General features: G+C 34.7%; 1 protein-coding gene across 2 annotated transcripts in view; it reads right to left on the minus strand.

Annotated features, from left to right (window-relative positions):
* The window catches only part of LOC132127839 (contactin-associated protein-like 4), a 138,174-nt gene that overhangs the window by 85,511 nt on the left and 35,921 nt on the right, over positions 1 to 16,742 (minus strand). For both annotated transcript variants that reach the window (XM_059539994.1, XM_059539995.1), the window contains one exon: positions 3,589 to 3,782. In XM_059539994.1, coding sequence (XP_059395977.1) covers positions 3,589 to 3,782 — 194 coding nt within the window. The remainder of the gene's footprint in view (positions 1 to 3,588; positions 3,783 to 16,742) is intronic.

Genomic DNA, 16,742 nt, shown 5'->3' on the forward strand with positions numbered 1-16,742 from the left:
TCCCTCCTCCCTGAGCAAGGGGAACATTTATTAACGGATTTGCATTGCGCAACATCTTCACACACGTACAAGTGTGACATCATATACATCATATACCTCTGTAAATGGTCACGTGTGCATTATTTTTCTAATAATTCAACGGCCCGGAGTGAATTATTCCGCTTATACTACGGTTACCACACCTCAAGACATCGATCAGATATTATAATTAAAAGGATTCGTCCGGTTTTTGTCCTTAAATCGTTATTGTGAGTAGGACTATTTCTCCAGCATCTCATCCAATGCCTCTTTTGCTAGTACCAAAACATAATTTTAAAGCTGGTAATGGAGGCTTGAGACGTTGATAGTATTATAATGCATTTATTAATAAAGTTATGTAGAGAGCGAGAGAGACAGAGACACACACAGAGAGAGAGAGCGCTTGTGTGAATTAGGCTAACTTACCTCGTAAGCGTCTCTAAACAGCGCTGTTATTCCCTCGCTAGTGAGAAATGTCATGTGTAGCCTTTACGATGCTACACTATATAGGCTAACTGATAAAATATAATATAATTGAAAGTAATTGCACACCTTAGAATGTTTGTCGGCCAATCAGATTCAAGCATTCAACGGACTCGTAGCATAATAGAGTTTAAATTCACATCTCGCACACTTCAATACACTCTGAATGGAACATATGTGATGCGATGTAGGAAAACCCAACACATGGTGAAATTTGACCTTTTTTAGGTTTTGATCCCATGTGAAAGCTCAAGTTCTTTCGAAAACTGGTTTCATTTTGTCCATAGCTTGAACGTTACAAAAGTTATGGCTATGTGAAGTTTCTATGATTTTCCGGAATGGAAATTTGAAAAAAAAAACGGGTTTAACGTGAGACGGGTTTCACTTTCTCTTCTACTTCCCGATCGCTGTCTGTCAGGAGCGCTATACAAACAGACTAACGTTACCCTGAAGAGGACAGTTGTCTGTTGTTTATCATGATGGGCATAGTCTCTGAACTTCTGATCACTCGTTGTATGTTTAGAAAAAAATATATAATCTACCTGTCAGCTGTTTAGGCTGAGACACGAGCTGAATAACCACCAAAACCAGTGAAAAACTAGCTTGGCCAATTTGGGAAACCAGTGAACAACAGAACATCACCTCAGGCTGCTTTCATAATCAAGGTCCATTTTAAGAGGCAAATGAAGGCAACAAGTAGAGTCATTCTGGATTATTTTGCAGAGAGGAGCGTTCATTTTGTCCTTATATCTGCCAGAGATGTCTACAATTTGGAGTTTGTGTGCTCGGAGTAATTGGGAGGTGAGTAGTGCTCTCAGTGCGTTTGAAGGGATCATCCGTCTGCTGGAGTGCAGCGTTAAGCCCTACAAATTGCTCCGTTTCCTGCTGAGGAGGCGCATCTCATTTGCTCTAAAGTGGCCTGTGAAATATATCAAGAGACAAGGTGCAAATCCTCCAGCGTCTGGAGCGACAAGCTCTCGCTCTCACCGGAGAATAAAACACAGGCGCTCGCATCTTCAACTCTAAACGCTTCTCGTGACAGACGGAATCGTGACTAGCGTTTCTCACCGCAGACTGATGATGGATAGAGACATAAAAACGGCTCCCTGACCGCAGGAAAAAACAGCACAGAATTCTGGTAATTACGTGCAACTATATAATCATTTAAACGAATTTGGGGCCAGTATGACTCTTTTTTAAAGGAAATGAATACTTAATTTTCCATTGAGGATGCATTAAATTGATCAAAAGTGACAGCAAAGACATTTATAATGTTACTATTTCAAATCAATGCTGTTCTTTGAACTTCTCTGTTCATTGGTGAATCCTGAAAAATAAGATATATCATGCAGCATACCCGTTTTCAACATTGATAATAATCAGAAATTTTTCTTGAGCAGTAAATCATCTCATATATGATGATTTCTGAAGATCATGTGACACTGAAGAATGGAGGAATGATGCTGAAAATACAGCTGTGCATCACAGAAATAAATTGCAGTTTAACAGAGATTCACATTGAAAAGCTGTTTTAAATCAGAATAATGTATCTTACAGATTGTAATGTTTTTTTGATCAAATAAATGCAAATGCAACAGAAGCTAGCCTCTAATACATACAAAAAACTAAAGAAAGAAATAAAGAAAAAAACACTAAACAAACCAAAAACGTTTTGTTGTTGAGGTCAATTGACATTTGTTCATTTCTGTACAAAACTTGTTTTTGTTACTGAGTTTGGTCATCAAATGTAGCCTAAATCTGCATCTTGAATTAAAAGTAGTTGGATGAATCAATACATCTTAAGTGCAAACCTCACAGAACAGATTGCAGAGCATTTCGACATTCAGACGTGAAGACGACAAAAGATGTGAAACTCAATAAGCAGATATTCTCTGAGTGTCAAAACTAAATAAACCCTCTCACACACTCACAAACTCATTTCAATAACACATTTATCTAGCGTTGAACTCACTAGAGAGCCTGAGATCTGTGCATCTGAATCTGATTTAACTTTACACACTTAAGAAAGACAATTATATTCATATTTTCAAAAACAATGGTTGAATAAATGAATAAATAATTGCAAACAAACTATAAATATTAAATATACAATCATTAAAAAAACATTTAATTTGAAACCAAGTTAATTTTACATTTATAATAAATATCTAAATAAATAAAATAAATAATAAATACATGTAAACAAACCATAAATACTAAATATAAAATTATTACAAATTAATTATATAAAAAAATAAAATAAAATATTTAAGATTGCACATTGAATGAGGAAAGATATATTTATAATTAAAAATGTATATTCAATATATAAATAAATCAAATAATAAATGCATAAATTATAAATATTAAATACGTATAATATATTATATTATATTATATTATAAAAATAAAATATTTAATACTGCACACTGAAGGAGAATTGCTTATTAATTATTTAGTAAATGTATATTAAATATAAATAAATAAAACAATGAATACATGTAAATAATAAATATACAATTTATTACTAAATATAACATTTATAAAGAAATATATAATAAATTAAATTAAATTACAAAATATCATAAAGAGGTTGATAAAGATTAAATCTGTTTTAAGATTGCACATTGAAGAAGGAGAATTACAATAATATAATATAATATAATATAACATAATATAACATAACATAACATAACATAACATAACATAACATAACATAACATAACATAACATAACATAACATAACATAACATAACATAACATAACATAATAGATTAAATTATTAAGTATTTTTATTATAAAACAGGAAAAATGTAATATCTACCCGGTAGCTGTTCAGGCCAAGACACATCTGAACAATCACCAAAACCAGTTAAACAAATTTGGCAAATTTGGAGAGTCATATCTACAGAAAAGACGATTACAGAGATGCACAGAGGGCCATTTTGAGCAAGTAAACAACATACGAGTCGCTCAGTGAGACGACGACTTCTGCACAGACAAGCAGCACTTACTATGTAAACTCATTCGATGCTTAGCATTTTATCTCGTCAGAGCATGTTTTCAGGTGAAGAATTCAAGCCTTACCCCGATGCTATCCTCCTGTCGGTACGGCCTCCAATTATGGCCCGTGTCACTGAACATGAGGAGGTAGCGTGTGAGCCAATCAGAGCTGCCGTATCGGCCCTGGGTGGCGATGGCTGTAATCTCCGTCCGCTGCTCCAGCTTGATTTCCAGCCACTGGTACTTATTAGAGTCCAGCGGGGACCAGCCTCCAGCACCTGCGGGACACAGCACACAAACCAAGGCTTCTTACTCTGCATTATGGGCCATGCTGCATGGATTGCATCACACGCTATTCATAACTGATCCACTGCTGAGGCATCTGTTAGGAGAAAAAAACATCTGCCTTGATAGGGAGCATCCAAACTGAAACTGAACCCTTGTAAGTGGCTGATATGCAAAGCACTACATAGGCAGTTATTGTGAAGTGCACAAACAAATACAGGTGCATCTCAATAAATTAGAATGTCATGGAAAAGTTCATTTATTTCAGTAATTGAACTCAAATTGTGAAACTCTTGATTTAAATAACTTCAATGCAAACAGTCTGAAGTAGTATAAGTCTTTGGTTCTTTAAATTGTGATGATTTTGGCTCACATTTAACAAAAACCCACCAATTCACCATCTCAACAAATTAGAATATTTTGGCATGCCAATAAGCTAATCAACTCAAAACACTTGCAAATGTTTCCTGAGCCTTCAAAATGGTCTCTCAGTTTGGTTAACTAGGCTACACAATCTTGAGGAAGACTGCTGATCTGACCGTTGTCCAGAAGACACATCACAAGGAGGGTAAGCCACAAACATTCATTGACGAAGAAGCTGGCTGTTCACAGAGTGCTGTATCCAAGCATGTCAACAGAAAGTTGAGTGGAAGGAAAAAGTGTGGAAGAAAAAGATGCACAACCAACTGAGAGAACCGAAGCCTTATGAGGATTGTCAAGCAAAACCGATTCAAGAATCTGAGTGAACTACACAAGGAATGGACTGAGGTTGTGTTCAAATCACAAATCAAGAGCTACCACACACAGACGTGTCAAGAAATTTGCTGAACCACAGACAGCGTCAGAGCCGTCTTACCTGGGCTAAGGAGAAGAAGAACTGCATTGTTGCTCAGTGATCCAAAGTCCTCTTTTCAGATGAGAGCAAGTTTTGTATTACATTTGGAAAACAAGGTCCTAGAGTCTGGAGGAAGGGTGGAGAATCTCATAGCTCAAGTTGCTTAAAGTCCAGTGTTAAGTTTCCACAGTCTGTGATGATTTGGGGTGCAATGACATCTGCTGGTGTTGGTCTATTGTGTTTTTTGGAAACCAAACTCCCAGAACCTGTTAACCAATAAATTTTGGAGCACTTCATGCTTCCTTCTGCTGACCAGCTTATTGAAGATGGTGATTTCATTTTCCAGCAGGATTTGGCAACTGCCCACACTGCCAAAAGCACCAAAAGTTGGTTAAATGACCATGGTGTTGGTGTGACTGGCCAGCAAACTCACCAGACCTGAACCCCAGAGAGAATCTACGGGGTATTATCAGGAGGAAGAGGAGAAAAAAGAGACCAAACAATGCAGATGAGTCAAAAAAAACCTGGGCTTCCAGACCACCTCAGCAGTGCCACAAACTGATCACCTCCATGCAGAGAGCTGCACGGGTCCGATTTTATAAATCCGCACCCGCCCGTACCCGCAGTGCTTAAAACCACATCTGACCCATTTTCCGACAGCAGCAATAATTAAAATCCACACCCGACCTGACCCACTTAAAATAGAACCAGCACCCGACCCGCACCCGAAATCAAATCAGTTAAGCCAATCACATTAGACACACTTTTTTCAAATTTTTTTGCCAGGTCATACAGAAGTTATTACACGGCCTTTGGCATTAACACAAGGGCAACTTCAGCCGAAGCTGTCAAAAAGCCTGTACATAAAGAACATGACTAACGTTACCACAAAACTGAGTAACGCAATTCCGTCTAGCCTACATCAGACAATTTTGGGTGTAGGCCTATAGTAGGCGGTTTTATATATCCTGATTGACTTCATGATTAGATAAATCTGTTTTGCACATGCGTCGCCACAGAGTTAGCAATTTCAGACAGTACAGGACAGCATCTGTCTGAATCACTTCACGTCTGTGGGCGTTACACACAGCTCAGTGTGGCTAAGGCACAGCGCAGGATTACAGTTTTGGATGGGCCAGACCAATTGTGGGTGGGCCTTAAATTAAAAACATATATTATCCAATCACTGCTTAACCTAATAAAAATATTGACTAATATAGCCTACTGTTATATTATCTGTGCGTAAACATAATATAGATTTTAATAGCTTGATGCTCTTTATATTTGCTTAGTATATATTTATATGCTTAAATATTTTGTTGCATTGTTAAAAGTTTCGGTGCATAGGACAGACCTATCCTCAATCGCTATCGATGGTTCTGACCAAAGAAGAGCGATTTGGAATCTCCATTACGCATGAAACGCAACATACCTGGGCTGCGTTTCCTGATAACATTGTCTCTTAACGCAATACGAAGACTCTTAAGGTATAACTTAACTAAAGGTATACTACCACTAAAGGTATATCATTGCTAGGCATCTTCAGCGCTATCATCCACTCGCGAGGCAGAGGCGCTGGTGCCCTACTACGGCGCTGTTTTTGGTAAAACATGTTTGCATTAAGTTTTGTTTTATGGAAAACTTTTTAAAAGATATTCGTTTTTTATACATTTTATCTTAATTTTGATCAATGTTTTATCAATCAATTGCCCGTATTTAATAAATAAGAAGCAAATATATAGCAGACAATGTAATAACCTTAGTGTAATTGACAGAATTACTAAAAAATATTTTGCTACCTAAAAGTTAAAGATTTTTTGTGTCACGCATGCATGTCTATTTCCCTCATATAAAACATAAAACGCACTGATATTTTTCCAATGTCTGGACTACTTTATTAATGGAGTATATAAACAGACATTTCAATATATTGGTATTAAATGCATTTTCTGAGAATTTATATTTCACGTTTTTACTGCAAATGTCGAAATACGTGCTCTTTGATCCATCAGTGCTTGAGTCACTGATCATATTAGAATAAAATATCTCATAATAAATACAAAATTGACTGATTTATGAATGTATATGCATAGTTCTCATCGGTCGGAAATACAGATAAACGCTTTAATTTGTTGTATTTTTGATCCTGATAGAAAACAGAACAACAACAGAGCGAATCATACCACCGTCTGCAGTCGTGCTTCAAGTCGAACGCACCCATTTTTAAATCATCCACAGCTGAGCATCGCGAGAGGTGGATCTGCGCCAGAGAGCACATGTGAATGAGCTGCACAAAGTCATTTTCAGATGCAATTAAAAAAAAAAAAAACAACCCTGGATAGCCTAGATTAGGCCCATATTCACAAATGTGTTAGATATGGAATGAAATATCTGATATTCCGATTGTCAAATACAAGTGTATTGTTGTTTAAAAACCTTTATAACGATTGCGTTAGTTGAGCTATATATATATAAACGGAAAACAAAAACAACGGGAAAAAAAACAGCTGGCTGATCTTTTAGGTCTGTTAACTAATGACTCATGCAGTCATTCGCGGGGTTGTGATTTTTTTTCAAAGTGGAACGTAGGCCTATTTTTACGTTTGCACCTGACTGTTTTGAACCCGTGTTTAGACCCGTGTTTCCCCTGTGTCCGACCCGACCCGCACCCGTATCCGACACAGTTGGATATTTTTCACCTGTTTCAGCCAAATTTGCGGGTCACCCGTCGGGTACCTGAACCCGTGCAGGACTCTACCTCCATGCCACGCCGAAATTGATGCAGTAATTAAAGCAAAAGGAGCCTCTACCAAGTATTGAGTACATGTACAGTAAATTAACATATTTTCCAGAAGGCCAACAATTCACTAAACATGATTTTTATTTTATTGGTCTAATGAAGTATTCTAATTTGTTGAGATAGTGAATTGGTGGTTTTTGTTAAATGTGAGCCAAAGTCATCACAATTAAAAGAACCAAATACTAAAATTACTTCAGTCTGTGAGCTGAATTTATTTAATACACAAGTTTCACAATTTGAGTTGAATTACTGAAATAAATTAACTAATTTATTGAGATGCACCTGTATATATATATTTATATATATATTGTATTGTAATATTTTATATACAAAATTATATATAATATAATAATCACATTTAACACAATGCACTACGTTTTTACATCTTACACAAAAATGAAAGTTTTCTTTCCTAAAGAAATGCCTTTCTTCCATGGATGACAAATTAATATTTTTAGCAACATTTTCATTTCCATTCAATCTAAGAAAAGGACAAAAGCTTTTTGGTAATTTTGGGGAGTTTAACAGCATCTGTCCTCACAAACTTTCACTGTATCCATTATGGAGGAACTTCTGTTAAACTAAACATTTAGCCAGTGATTTGCTCTTTGACTGCAATATCAAGCATTTTCTTGGTACTATGAGGTATAAGTACTGTATTTAATGGCTTTAGAAACCTTACAGTAAAGACTAATAACAGAGATTAGAAGTGAAAAGAGGAGGCAAATACATTTTAAAGCATCCTTGTGAAAACAGACCTTCAAATAGACGTGAGGATTTAAGGAGAAAAAACAGAGATTCTCAGTGCATTCAGTGAATTAATCATGAGATATATTGTAAATTAAGACCACAAATATGCAGTATATGTTGTCTTTTTCATACTGATAATAATCCTAAGGAAAATATGCAGGGGCTGAAAAGAGCTCAAGTCACATTACACTATCAAGCATTACATTATTCTAGTAATGTAATATTGTTACATTATGTATAGTTAAGTCACTTTGTAGTTTAATATTCGCAGACACTAATCTATTTAGCCATATGACGTGTATTGACAAAATCTGACAAATTCCGTGACATTCCATTTATACAGAAAATTCTGTGATTCCATCCCTGTTTTCAACATTGCAGAAATCATACGACCATACTTTTGTGCTCCAGAGAACTCACACAGACTTAAAACAACAAGTAAAGTTTTGCACAGATAAACAGGCAGCTACAGTGAATGCATTGATATTCTGAGTCCATCACAGCAGAGTTCATTTTACCTACAGCCGGCCATAAATACTGACACAAATTAGCTTGAAAATCCAGTCAAATCTCACTTAAGGAGCTGCATTGGCTGGAGATCTGTAGTGATGCGTCTCACGCTGCAGATGTGAATCTGTATACCTCAACGGTGCAGCCTTAACCAGATCAGGCATCAAACGCTACCTGTCCCTGGTACATCAGACAGGTGGAGCCCGGAGAACCCAAATCCAGCTGCCCACTGCGTCTCGTTCATAATCAGGACAGCCAGACCCAAGATGAGGATATTCTACAGCACGACGAGGTCTACATTCACATCAGAAAAGCCAATGTTTATAGCCAGAGGACGATTTTAATGCTCACAGGCTGCTCAGAAACACTAGTTTCACTTAAGTATCAACACTGTTTAAGATGTTTCTGCTAAAATTCCACAGAAGAAATAGATAGACACAATAATTGGTAATACTCTTAAAAATATAATATAAAAATAAAATATCATTTATATAATTAAATATAATTTTTTTTTTGGAGTGAAATGGTAATACTTCATTTTATATAATTATACATATATTTTATTTACAATATCTTTTGTGTGTGTCTGTGTGTATGTATATATATATATATATATATATATTATTTTTTTTGTATGTAAAATAACAAATATAATAATAATAATAATAATAATAATAATAATAATAATAATAATAATAATAATAATATACACGCACATACATAAACTATATAGCACACATCTTGTAATATCTTGAATATAATTATATACATCAACACCTTTATTAATTACATATACGTATATGTAAATAATAAATAAATTAAAACAAAAATTACTATTTTTTTTTACTAAGATTTGATGCTTTGATAGGAGGAGCCTGATTGGACTCCCAATTAATCGAATATTTGCTGAGGTCTTATGATCATGCCATTTTGGATATATGGAGATGCTCAAATGTTTGGGCTCCATGTCTGGTTTCACACAGAACTACCGTTTTTCTACCAATAAGTTAATATCCAACCTATTATGATAATTCTGAAAATAAGAATCTGAAAAGAAAGAAGCTTTAAATAAATATATTTTTTTTAAATGCATGAATAAATCCAACCCCTCCTATAGATTTAAGTTTCACTTTTCATAATGACAAACAACAATGAAGAATATTAACAACTATGACTGAGACTGTCATATATATAACATTATAATGATAAGCCGCTGTTTTCTCTAATTTTTAGAGTTAAGTTTCCATCTTTCTGCACGTTATTACGTGAATAGTGAAAAGTGATTTGTTGTAGACAGAGAGAAAATTTGGCTACATTGTTTTTCAGCAAGACGCACGCAGTTCTGTTTATTAACCTCTAGAGGGCCAAAAGTTACGGACTGCAGCTTTAAAGGGATAAAGGGAAGTGATGTCATTAATAACTCACCCTCACCCTCAGACTCGTAAGACCTCCGTTTATCTTCAGAACACAGTTTAAGATATTTTAGATTTATTCCGAGAGCTCTCGGTCCCTCCATTGAAGCTGTGTGTACGGTAAACTGTCCATGGTTAGAAAGGTAAGAAAAACATCATCAAAAGTAGTCCATGTGCCATCAGAGGGTCAGTTAGAATTTTTTGAAGCATTGAAAATACATTTTGGTCCAAAAATAACAAAAACTACGACTTTATTTAGCATAGTCTTCTCTTCCGTGTCTGTTGTGTGAGAGAGTTCAAAACAAAACAGTTTGTGATATCCGGTTCGCAAACGAATCATTCGATGTAACCGGATCTTCTTGAATCAGTTCACCAAATTGAACTGAATCGTTTTAAACGGTTCGCGTCTTCAATACGCATTAATCCACAAATTTTTCATGTGGCTGAGACTCCCTCTGAGTTCAAACAAACCAATATCCTGGAGTGATTCATTTACTCAAACAGTCCGATTCGAGAACCGAGGAGCTGATGATACTGCGCATGTGTGATTCAGCGTGAAGCAGACCGACACAGAGCATCTGAACCGAACTGATTCTTTTGGTGATTGATTCTGAACTGATTCTGTGCTAGTGTTATGAGCGCGGGTAAACCGAAGGCTTGAATCAAGGGCAATCATCGCCAATGACGCCATTACGTCGAGCGCAAAAGAACCGGTGAACCGTTTCTTCAACCGGTTTATTATTATTATTATTTTATTATTATCCCTTTAAATGTAGCATTGTATAGCTCTCTACTGAAACTCAGACACTCAAGGCCTTTTTCTTATAGGAGAAGCATCTGAGAAACAGTAGACACCGGTCTCAGAAAAACAACTTCGTTATTACAGAGATCTCAATCTCTTTTCTATGAGTTCAAACAAAATGGCAAATGGAGGTTTGGTTAGAGATGTTGTTCAGTCCTGTTGAATCATGGGTGATATTGTCATACTGTGTTCACTAAAACAAAACAAACCTATTTCTATCCGAGCCGGTTAGCCTCAGAGCAGCATAACTAGCCTATTTTAGTATTTAGGGCAGCGTCAGCAAGAAGCCAAGCTAAATATGTGCGTCAGAAGACACTGACATGGCCACTGAGATAGAAAGAGTCGACGCTTGACCTGTGCTCATTACTGAAAGCCAAACGCAGGGGCGGACAGCCGGAAGAAGCTCTGTAACGACAAAAAGCCTGTGTGTAGGATTCAAACCCGCGTCCAGAAAGCAGCTCCGGCCCTAATATCATGGAGCAGGGACAGCAGTGTGTTTGATCGATTGCAGAGCGTTTCTCTAAAAGCTTTCTAAAGCCCTGAGCTGCAGGATCAAAGCTTCAGAAATCAGCTTGCGCTGGAAAAAAAAACGAGAAAGAAACAAAGCCGGCACATCTGGCAAGAATACAAGGAAAAAGTGTCTGTGTTTAACTTATACTGGAGACGACACTCACACTGCATTGAGTTTGGTGAAAATGTGGAGCAGGTGTATTTCCAGGAAGAAAATGTAAGAGGAATACATTTTATTCAAAAACGATACTGTCCTAAAAGAGATAATCTCCATCCATCCATCCATCCGTCTGTCTATCTTTAAGTAAAAATAATATATATACAAAATTTCAAATAAATGACGTATTAAATGAGATATTAAATTACAAAAAATTAATATGTATAGATATGTGTATTATATTAATGTATATTAATATGCATAGACCGATTTTCTTTTCTTAACTTCATTTAATATATGTAAAATATATCAAGTAATTTTTCCATAATTAAAAAAAAATATATATATATATATATATATATATATAATATATATATATATATATATAAAATGTTTTATCACAAATGAAATTAATAAAATAAATAAACCTGAGGTTATGTCGGACTGGTCAAACACCACAAGCATTGTTCTGCTATCGCCATTGCTGTCAATTTCACGCAAGTAAATTCTAACGTTTTTTCCCCCGTTTCAATTAAAACTGAATTACCCATCCTAACAACTTCTTATACGGCCCTCATTAAAGAGTAATAGTCTCATTCTGAATAAGCTGCATCTCTGCTCAGCTGTCACAATGAATAAAGCAAAAGTTGTACGTTCACTGCACTTTTTCAGACCGGAGAGGACAAAACGATTCCTCCAAACGAACAAAGTGATTAGGGTTAATCAGGGGGGGTTGATGAGGGCGCTCTGACACATTTAAATCATCGTTTCATCAGATTATAACACCTGCAGCAACACCAGAAACCACCAGCAACATTCAGTCTGGAAGAAACAGACTAAATAATGACTGCAATGCTTTATCTACAGTGCCCTAAATCAAACTACGAAGATGGAAAATTACAATTTTCTTCCAGAATCTCCGCTATTTAGGTTTTAAAATTTGGGGTCAGTGACATTAATAATAGTAATATAAAGTAATTATATAATATTATATAAATTGTATTCATATTATTGATCGAAAGTGACATTTATAATATTAAACATTTTCTTATTTCAAATAAATGCTGTTCTTTTGAACTTTCTTGTCATCAAAAAATAAGAAATAAAATGCAGCACAACTGTGTCCAACATTGATAATAATCAGAAATGTTTCTTGGGCAGCAAATCATCATATTATTCTGATTTCTGAAGATCATGTGACACTGAAGACTGGAGGAATGATGCTGAAAATACAGCGGAGCATCACAGAAATAAATTACATTTTAAAAATATTCCCATAAAAAAAACTGATCTTTTAAATTGTAATAATATTCCAAAGTTGTTCTGTATTTATTGTTAATAATTATGATAAAATAAATGCTTTTAAAGGTAATAATTTTTTTAAAACTGTATCAAGTGTGTAATATTTGATCTGTACTTCACATCCACTCAATGAAAAATGAAGGAAATGTATTACTGACTAATATGATTAAAATAAGCACAAAGTCATCCTTAAACAAGTTCAGCAAACGCTGAAGAAGAGCCAGTGTCCGTCTAATGAACTGGCCAGAATCTCATCTATTATTTACCGCGTTTGCACCTGCAAGAGCCAAGGGACAAAAGCTAGTTTAGAGCGGGACGGGATCAGCAGAAATGTCTGATGAAAGTAGCGACTTTTATTACGTTGATTGTAGAGCTTATGATGAAGCTAATGCAACACAAATAGATCTGGAAAGCTGCCACCTGCCTGCTTTTTCCTGGACTCCAGCCAAAGAGAGAAAGGTAACCAAAGGATATGAAGTTCAATACCTTCTTTTTTGGTTAATTGCATCTGCTTCGTTCATCTGAAAGGATTACAATTAGAATTTCATACGGATCTAATTTACTCTTTTTTTCACACTGATTGCAGATCTAAATGCCAGACCGTTTAATCTGAATGTTGAAAGCCAAATATGACAAACAGTAAATTATAGTTATAATTATAATTATAATTTAGCCATGCGATAAAATGCAGCTTTCATGCAGCGCAACATGAAATACACAACAGCAGAAAATCATTCAAAAACTGAAAAAACAGAATAATATTATAAAGAAATTAAAAATATAAAAATATAAGAATTAATTAAATTAAGAAAATCTCTATATCTATCTCTATATAGAGAAATTACAGAGCAATTCAATTAATTCATTAAAACAAATTAGATATTAAATTATATATGTTATAATTATACACATATTTTGTACATTACACACTCTGTTTTAATCATTTTTTAAATTATATAAATTACAAATGACAAATATAAAAAATATTATTTTATATAAAAATATATATACATTTGTAATTAAATATATGAAATCTAATTAAACATTAAATTATGAAAATACTATATATATATATATAGTGTATTTCATTTTGCTTTGAGATACATTCATATAGTTTATATGTATATACCTCAAAAACATATATTTTTTACAGTTTATATATTAAATCATTAAATATATACATTTGTAATTAAATAGATAAAATTGTAATTGAATGCAATTAAAATTTTTAATTATATAAAATTATGTGTAAACACACACACACACACACATATAACTTATTTGTAATTTGTATATATTTATTTGTTATTTGTTGTTATTTTTGTAAAAATTAAATATTTATTAAAAACGCATGGTTTTCATGTAATACAAAATTAAATATATTTAATCTGTGTTTCTAACTGCTGTATTCTTTTGCGTCAATATACAATGACCTCATGGCTGTTATATCCTGCGGATAAAAATTTAAATTAATAGTGGCCATCATGAGAAACACAATCACATTTGCATTCTAATTAAACCCTGTGCACAGTATTCATATCTATGTGTTTATCTGTGAGGAACGATTACACCTGCTGATAAACTAACAGCTGATGATTTAAACGACTGATGGCAGCCGTAATGATACCAACACAGAGGAACGTTTCAGAGACCCAGCGCTCTTCACTGTGAGAGCCGGCGGTGGTCTGGGAATTAGCAGAAGCTGCCATATAAATGAGAACGCTTCGCTTAATTATCCCATGATTCAAAGAGCTTTGCTCCGACATCCCGACAGGTTTGTGCAATGAAATACAGCATGTAATCTGGCCTGTGATTGGAGGCATTCAAACACCACAAATGTCTCAAAATGTCATTATTGCTCTAATAATGTTGTTTGGACTCGAATGCAGCCATCGAGGGCTTACAATGTTTAGAAGCTATCAAGAGACTGATTAACTTGAAAGCCTGAAAATGGTGTCAGTATGTGATATGATAAGAGCCAGTGATCCAAATATACAACACGACCAATGCAGTCCGGTTTCCTGAATCAAAGCTCATATGAGTCATTTAGAATGAATCTGACTTCTTTACTGAATTACTTTCTGAAAAGAAAAATGAATCAAAATGACCTTTTTACATAATCATTCAGCACGTTTACATGTACAACAATATTCTGATTTTAACACGATTAAGACAATACTCTGATTAAGAATCTACCACGTAAACAGAGATTTTTGATTACCTTAATCAGTCATAGTTGAAGTCATAGTCTTCTGGGAAGTCGTGGCCTAATGGTTAGAGAGTCGGACTCCCAATCAAAAGGTTGTGAGTTCGAGTCCCGGGCCGGCAGGAATTGTGGGTGGGGGGAGTGCATGTACAGTTCTCTCTCCACCTTCAATACCACGACTAGAATATTCCTATTTTATTTGCATTATCGAAGTGCAGTACAGTCTGTCAGAACATGCCGAACATGAAAGGAATATTCTAAAAGCAACTCATGCAAACACCTTAATCACAATATTGTCTTATTCAGAATAAGATAAATAATTAGATTACTGATGTCCATGTAAACATACCCATTGAGAAACCATAAACATGTTAATTTGTCCCTTTTATTTAAGTGCTAACACACTTGCAGGGTTGGGAAGGTTACTTTTAAAATGCATTTAACTACAGATGACAAGAGACACATTTTAAAAAGGAATTTCTAATGCATTTTGATAGATTACACAAGTTTTGCAACAAAGCTTTGGAATACTAATAAAGTATATAATGCAAAAGGTCTGCAGTGGACTTAATTTTCCTCTGCATATTATGTTTAACAACATTGGTTTTCCACAATTTTTCTTGAATGAAAAATGCAGACAATCATCAAAAGTTCAAAAGTTTTCACGCCCTGTTCCTAATGTATTGTTTTACTTCTTGAGTAACAGGAAACGTTTCACCCTTTGCAATAGCTGGTAATAAGTCCCTCAGTTGTTCTCAGTATGAAAAGATGTTTAATGAAATAAATTACATTAAAAGTCTGAGTAATCACTTATCTAAAGTATTTTTCAGATGTAATGTAACTGTAAACAAAGCGGCTGCGCTTAACTTAAAGTCAAAGTGCATCTTTGTCCAAAATAAACACCCCTTTATGCATGTGAGTTTTGAGATTCAAACTCTTCTTGTCTTTGCTGTTAGTGTGTATTGACCGGATCCAAACACCAGCCTGGAGGAATCTCAAACTATTTGTTATTTACCACATGCTTCCAACTTTTACGTGCCACCCGGTTTGACCTTTAGTCTGAGTCCTATATGGTGCTGCTTTAAGATTTCTATTGATTTCCTGAAATCTCACATGGTTCTGATAGAGCCACAAATACCTTGGCATTTAATTTAGCCTGAAGAACTTACAGAAGAAGACAAACATCTAGTGTGTAGACAATGAAGTCGACCCTGGGGAACCAGGGATGGGAATCGTGGGGAATTTAGCGATTCTGGGACTGAAACACAGTTATGATTGTCTTCACTTCTTGTCAGGTTTAAGCAAATTCACAGATATGACTCAAAGTCCAACAGAATATAGAGTTCTGCTCATTTAGTTGCTACTAAAATGCCTTCAACTTGAAATATCTTCCAAAAATTTAATTTCCACAAACCTGAAAACTAATTCGAATCACTTAGATAACCTCGTACTTTGTTAACATGAATAAAAGATGAGTTTACACAGACTTTATAATGTTGCACATAAATGCAGTTACAATTGGTCAAAAACTAAATGTTTTGTAAGATATATAGCAATAATATAAAGCAATGGTTATTATAAAATAGGTAATGTCATTGGGATACTAGATTTTATTCATATTTTGAATTACTTGTTATTTTTGTTAATTTTTTATTAATAACAAATAGGT

This window comes from Carassius carassius, chromosome 45 (assembly GCF_963082965.1).
Source record: "Carassius carassius chromosome 45, fCarCar2.1, whole genome shotgun sequence".
NCBI lineage: Eukaryota > Metazoa > Chordata > Actinopteri > Cypriniformes > Cyprinidae > Carassius > Carassius carassius.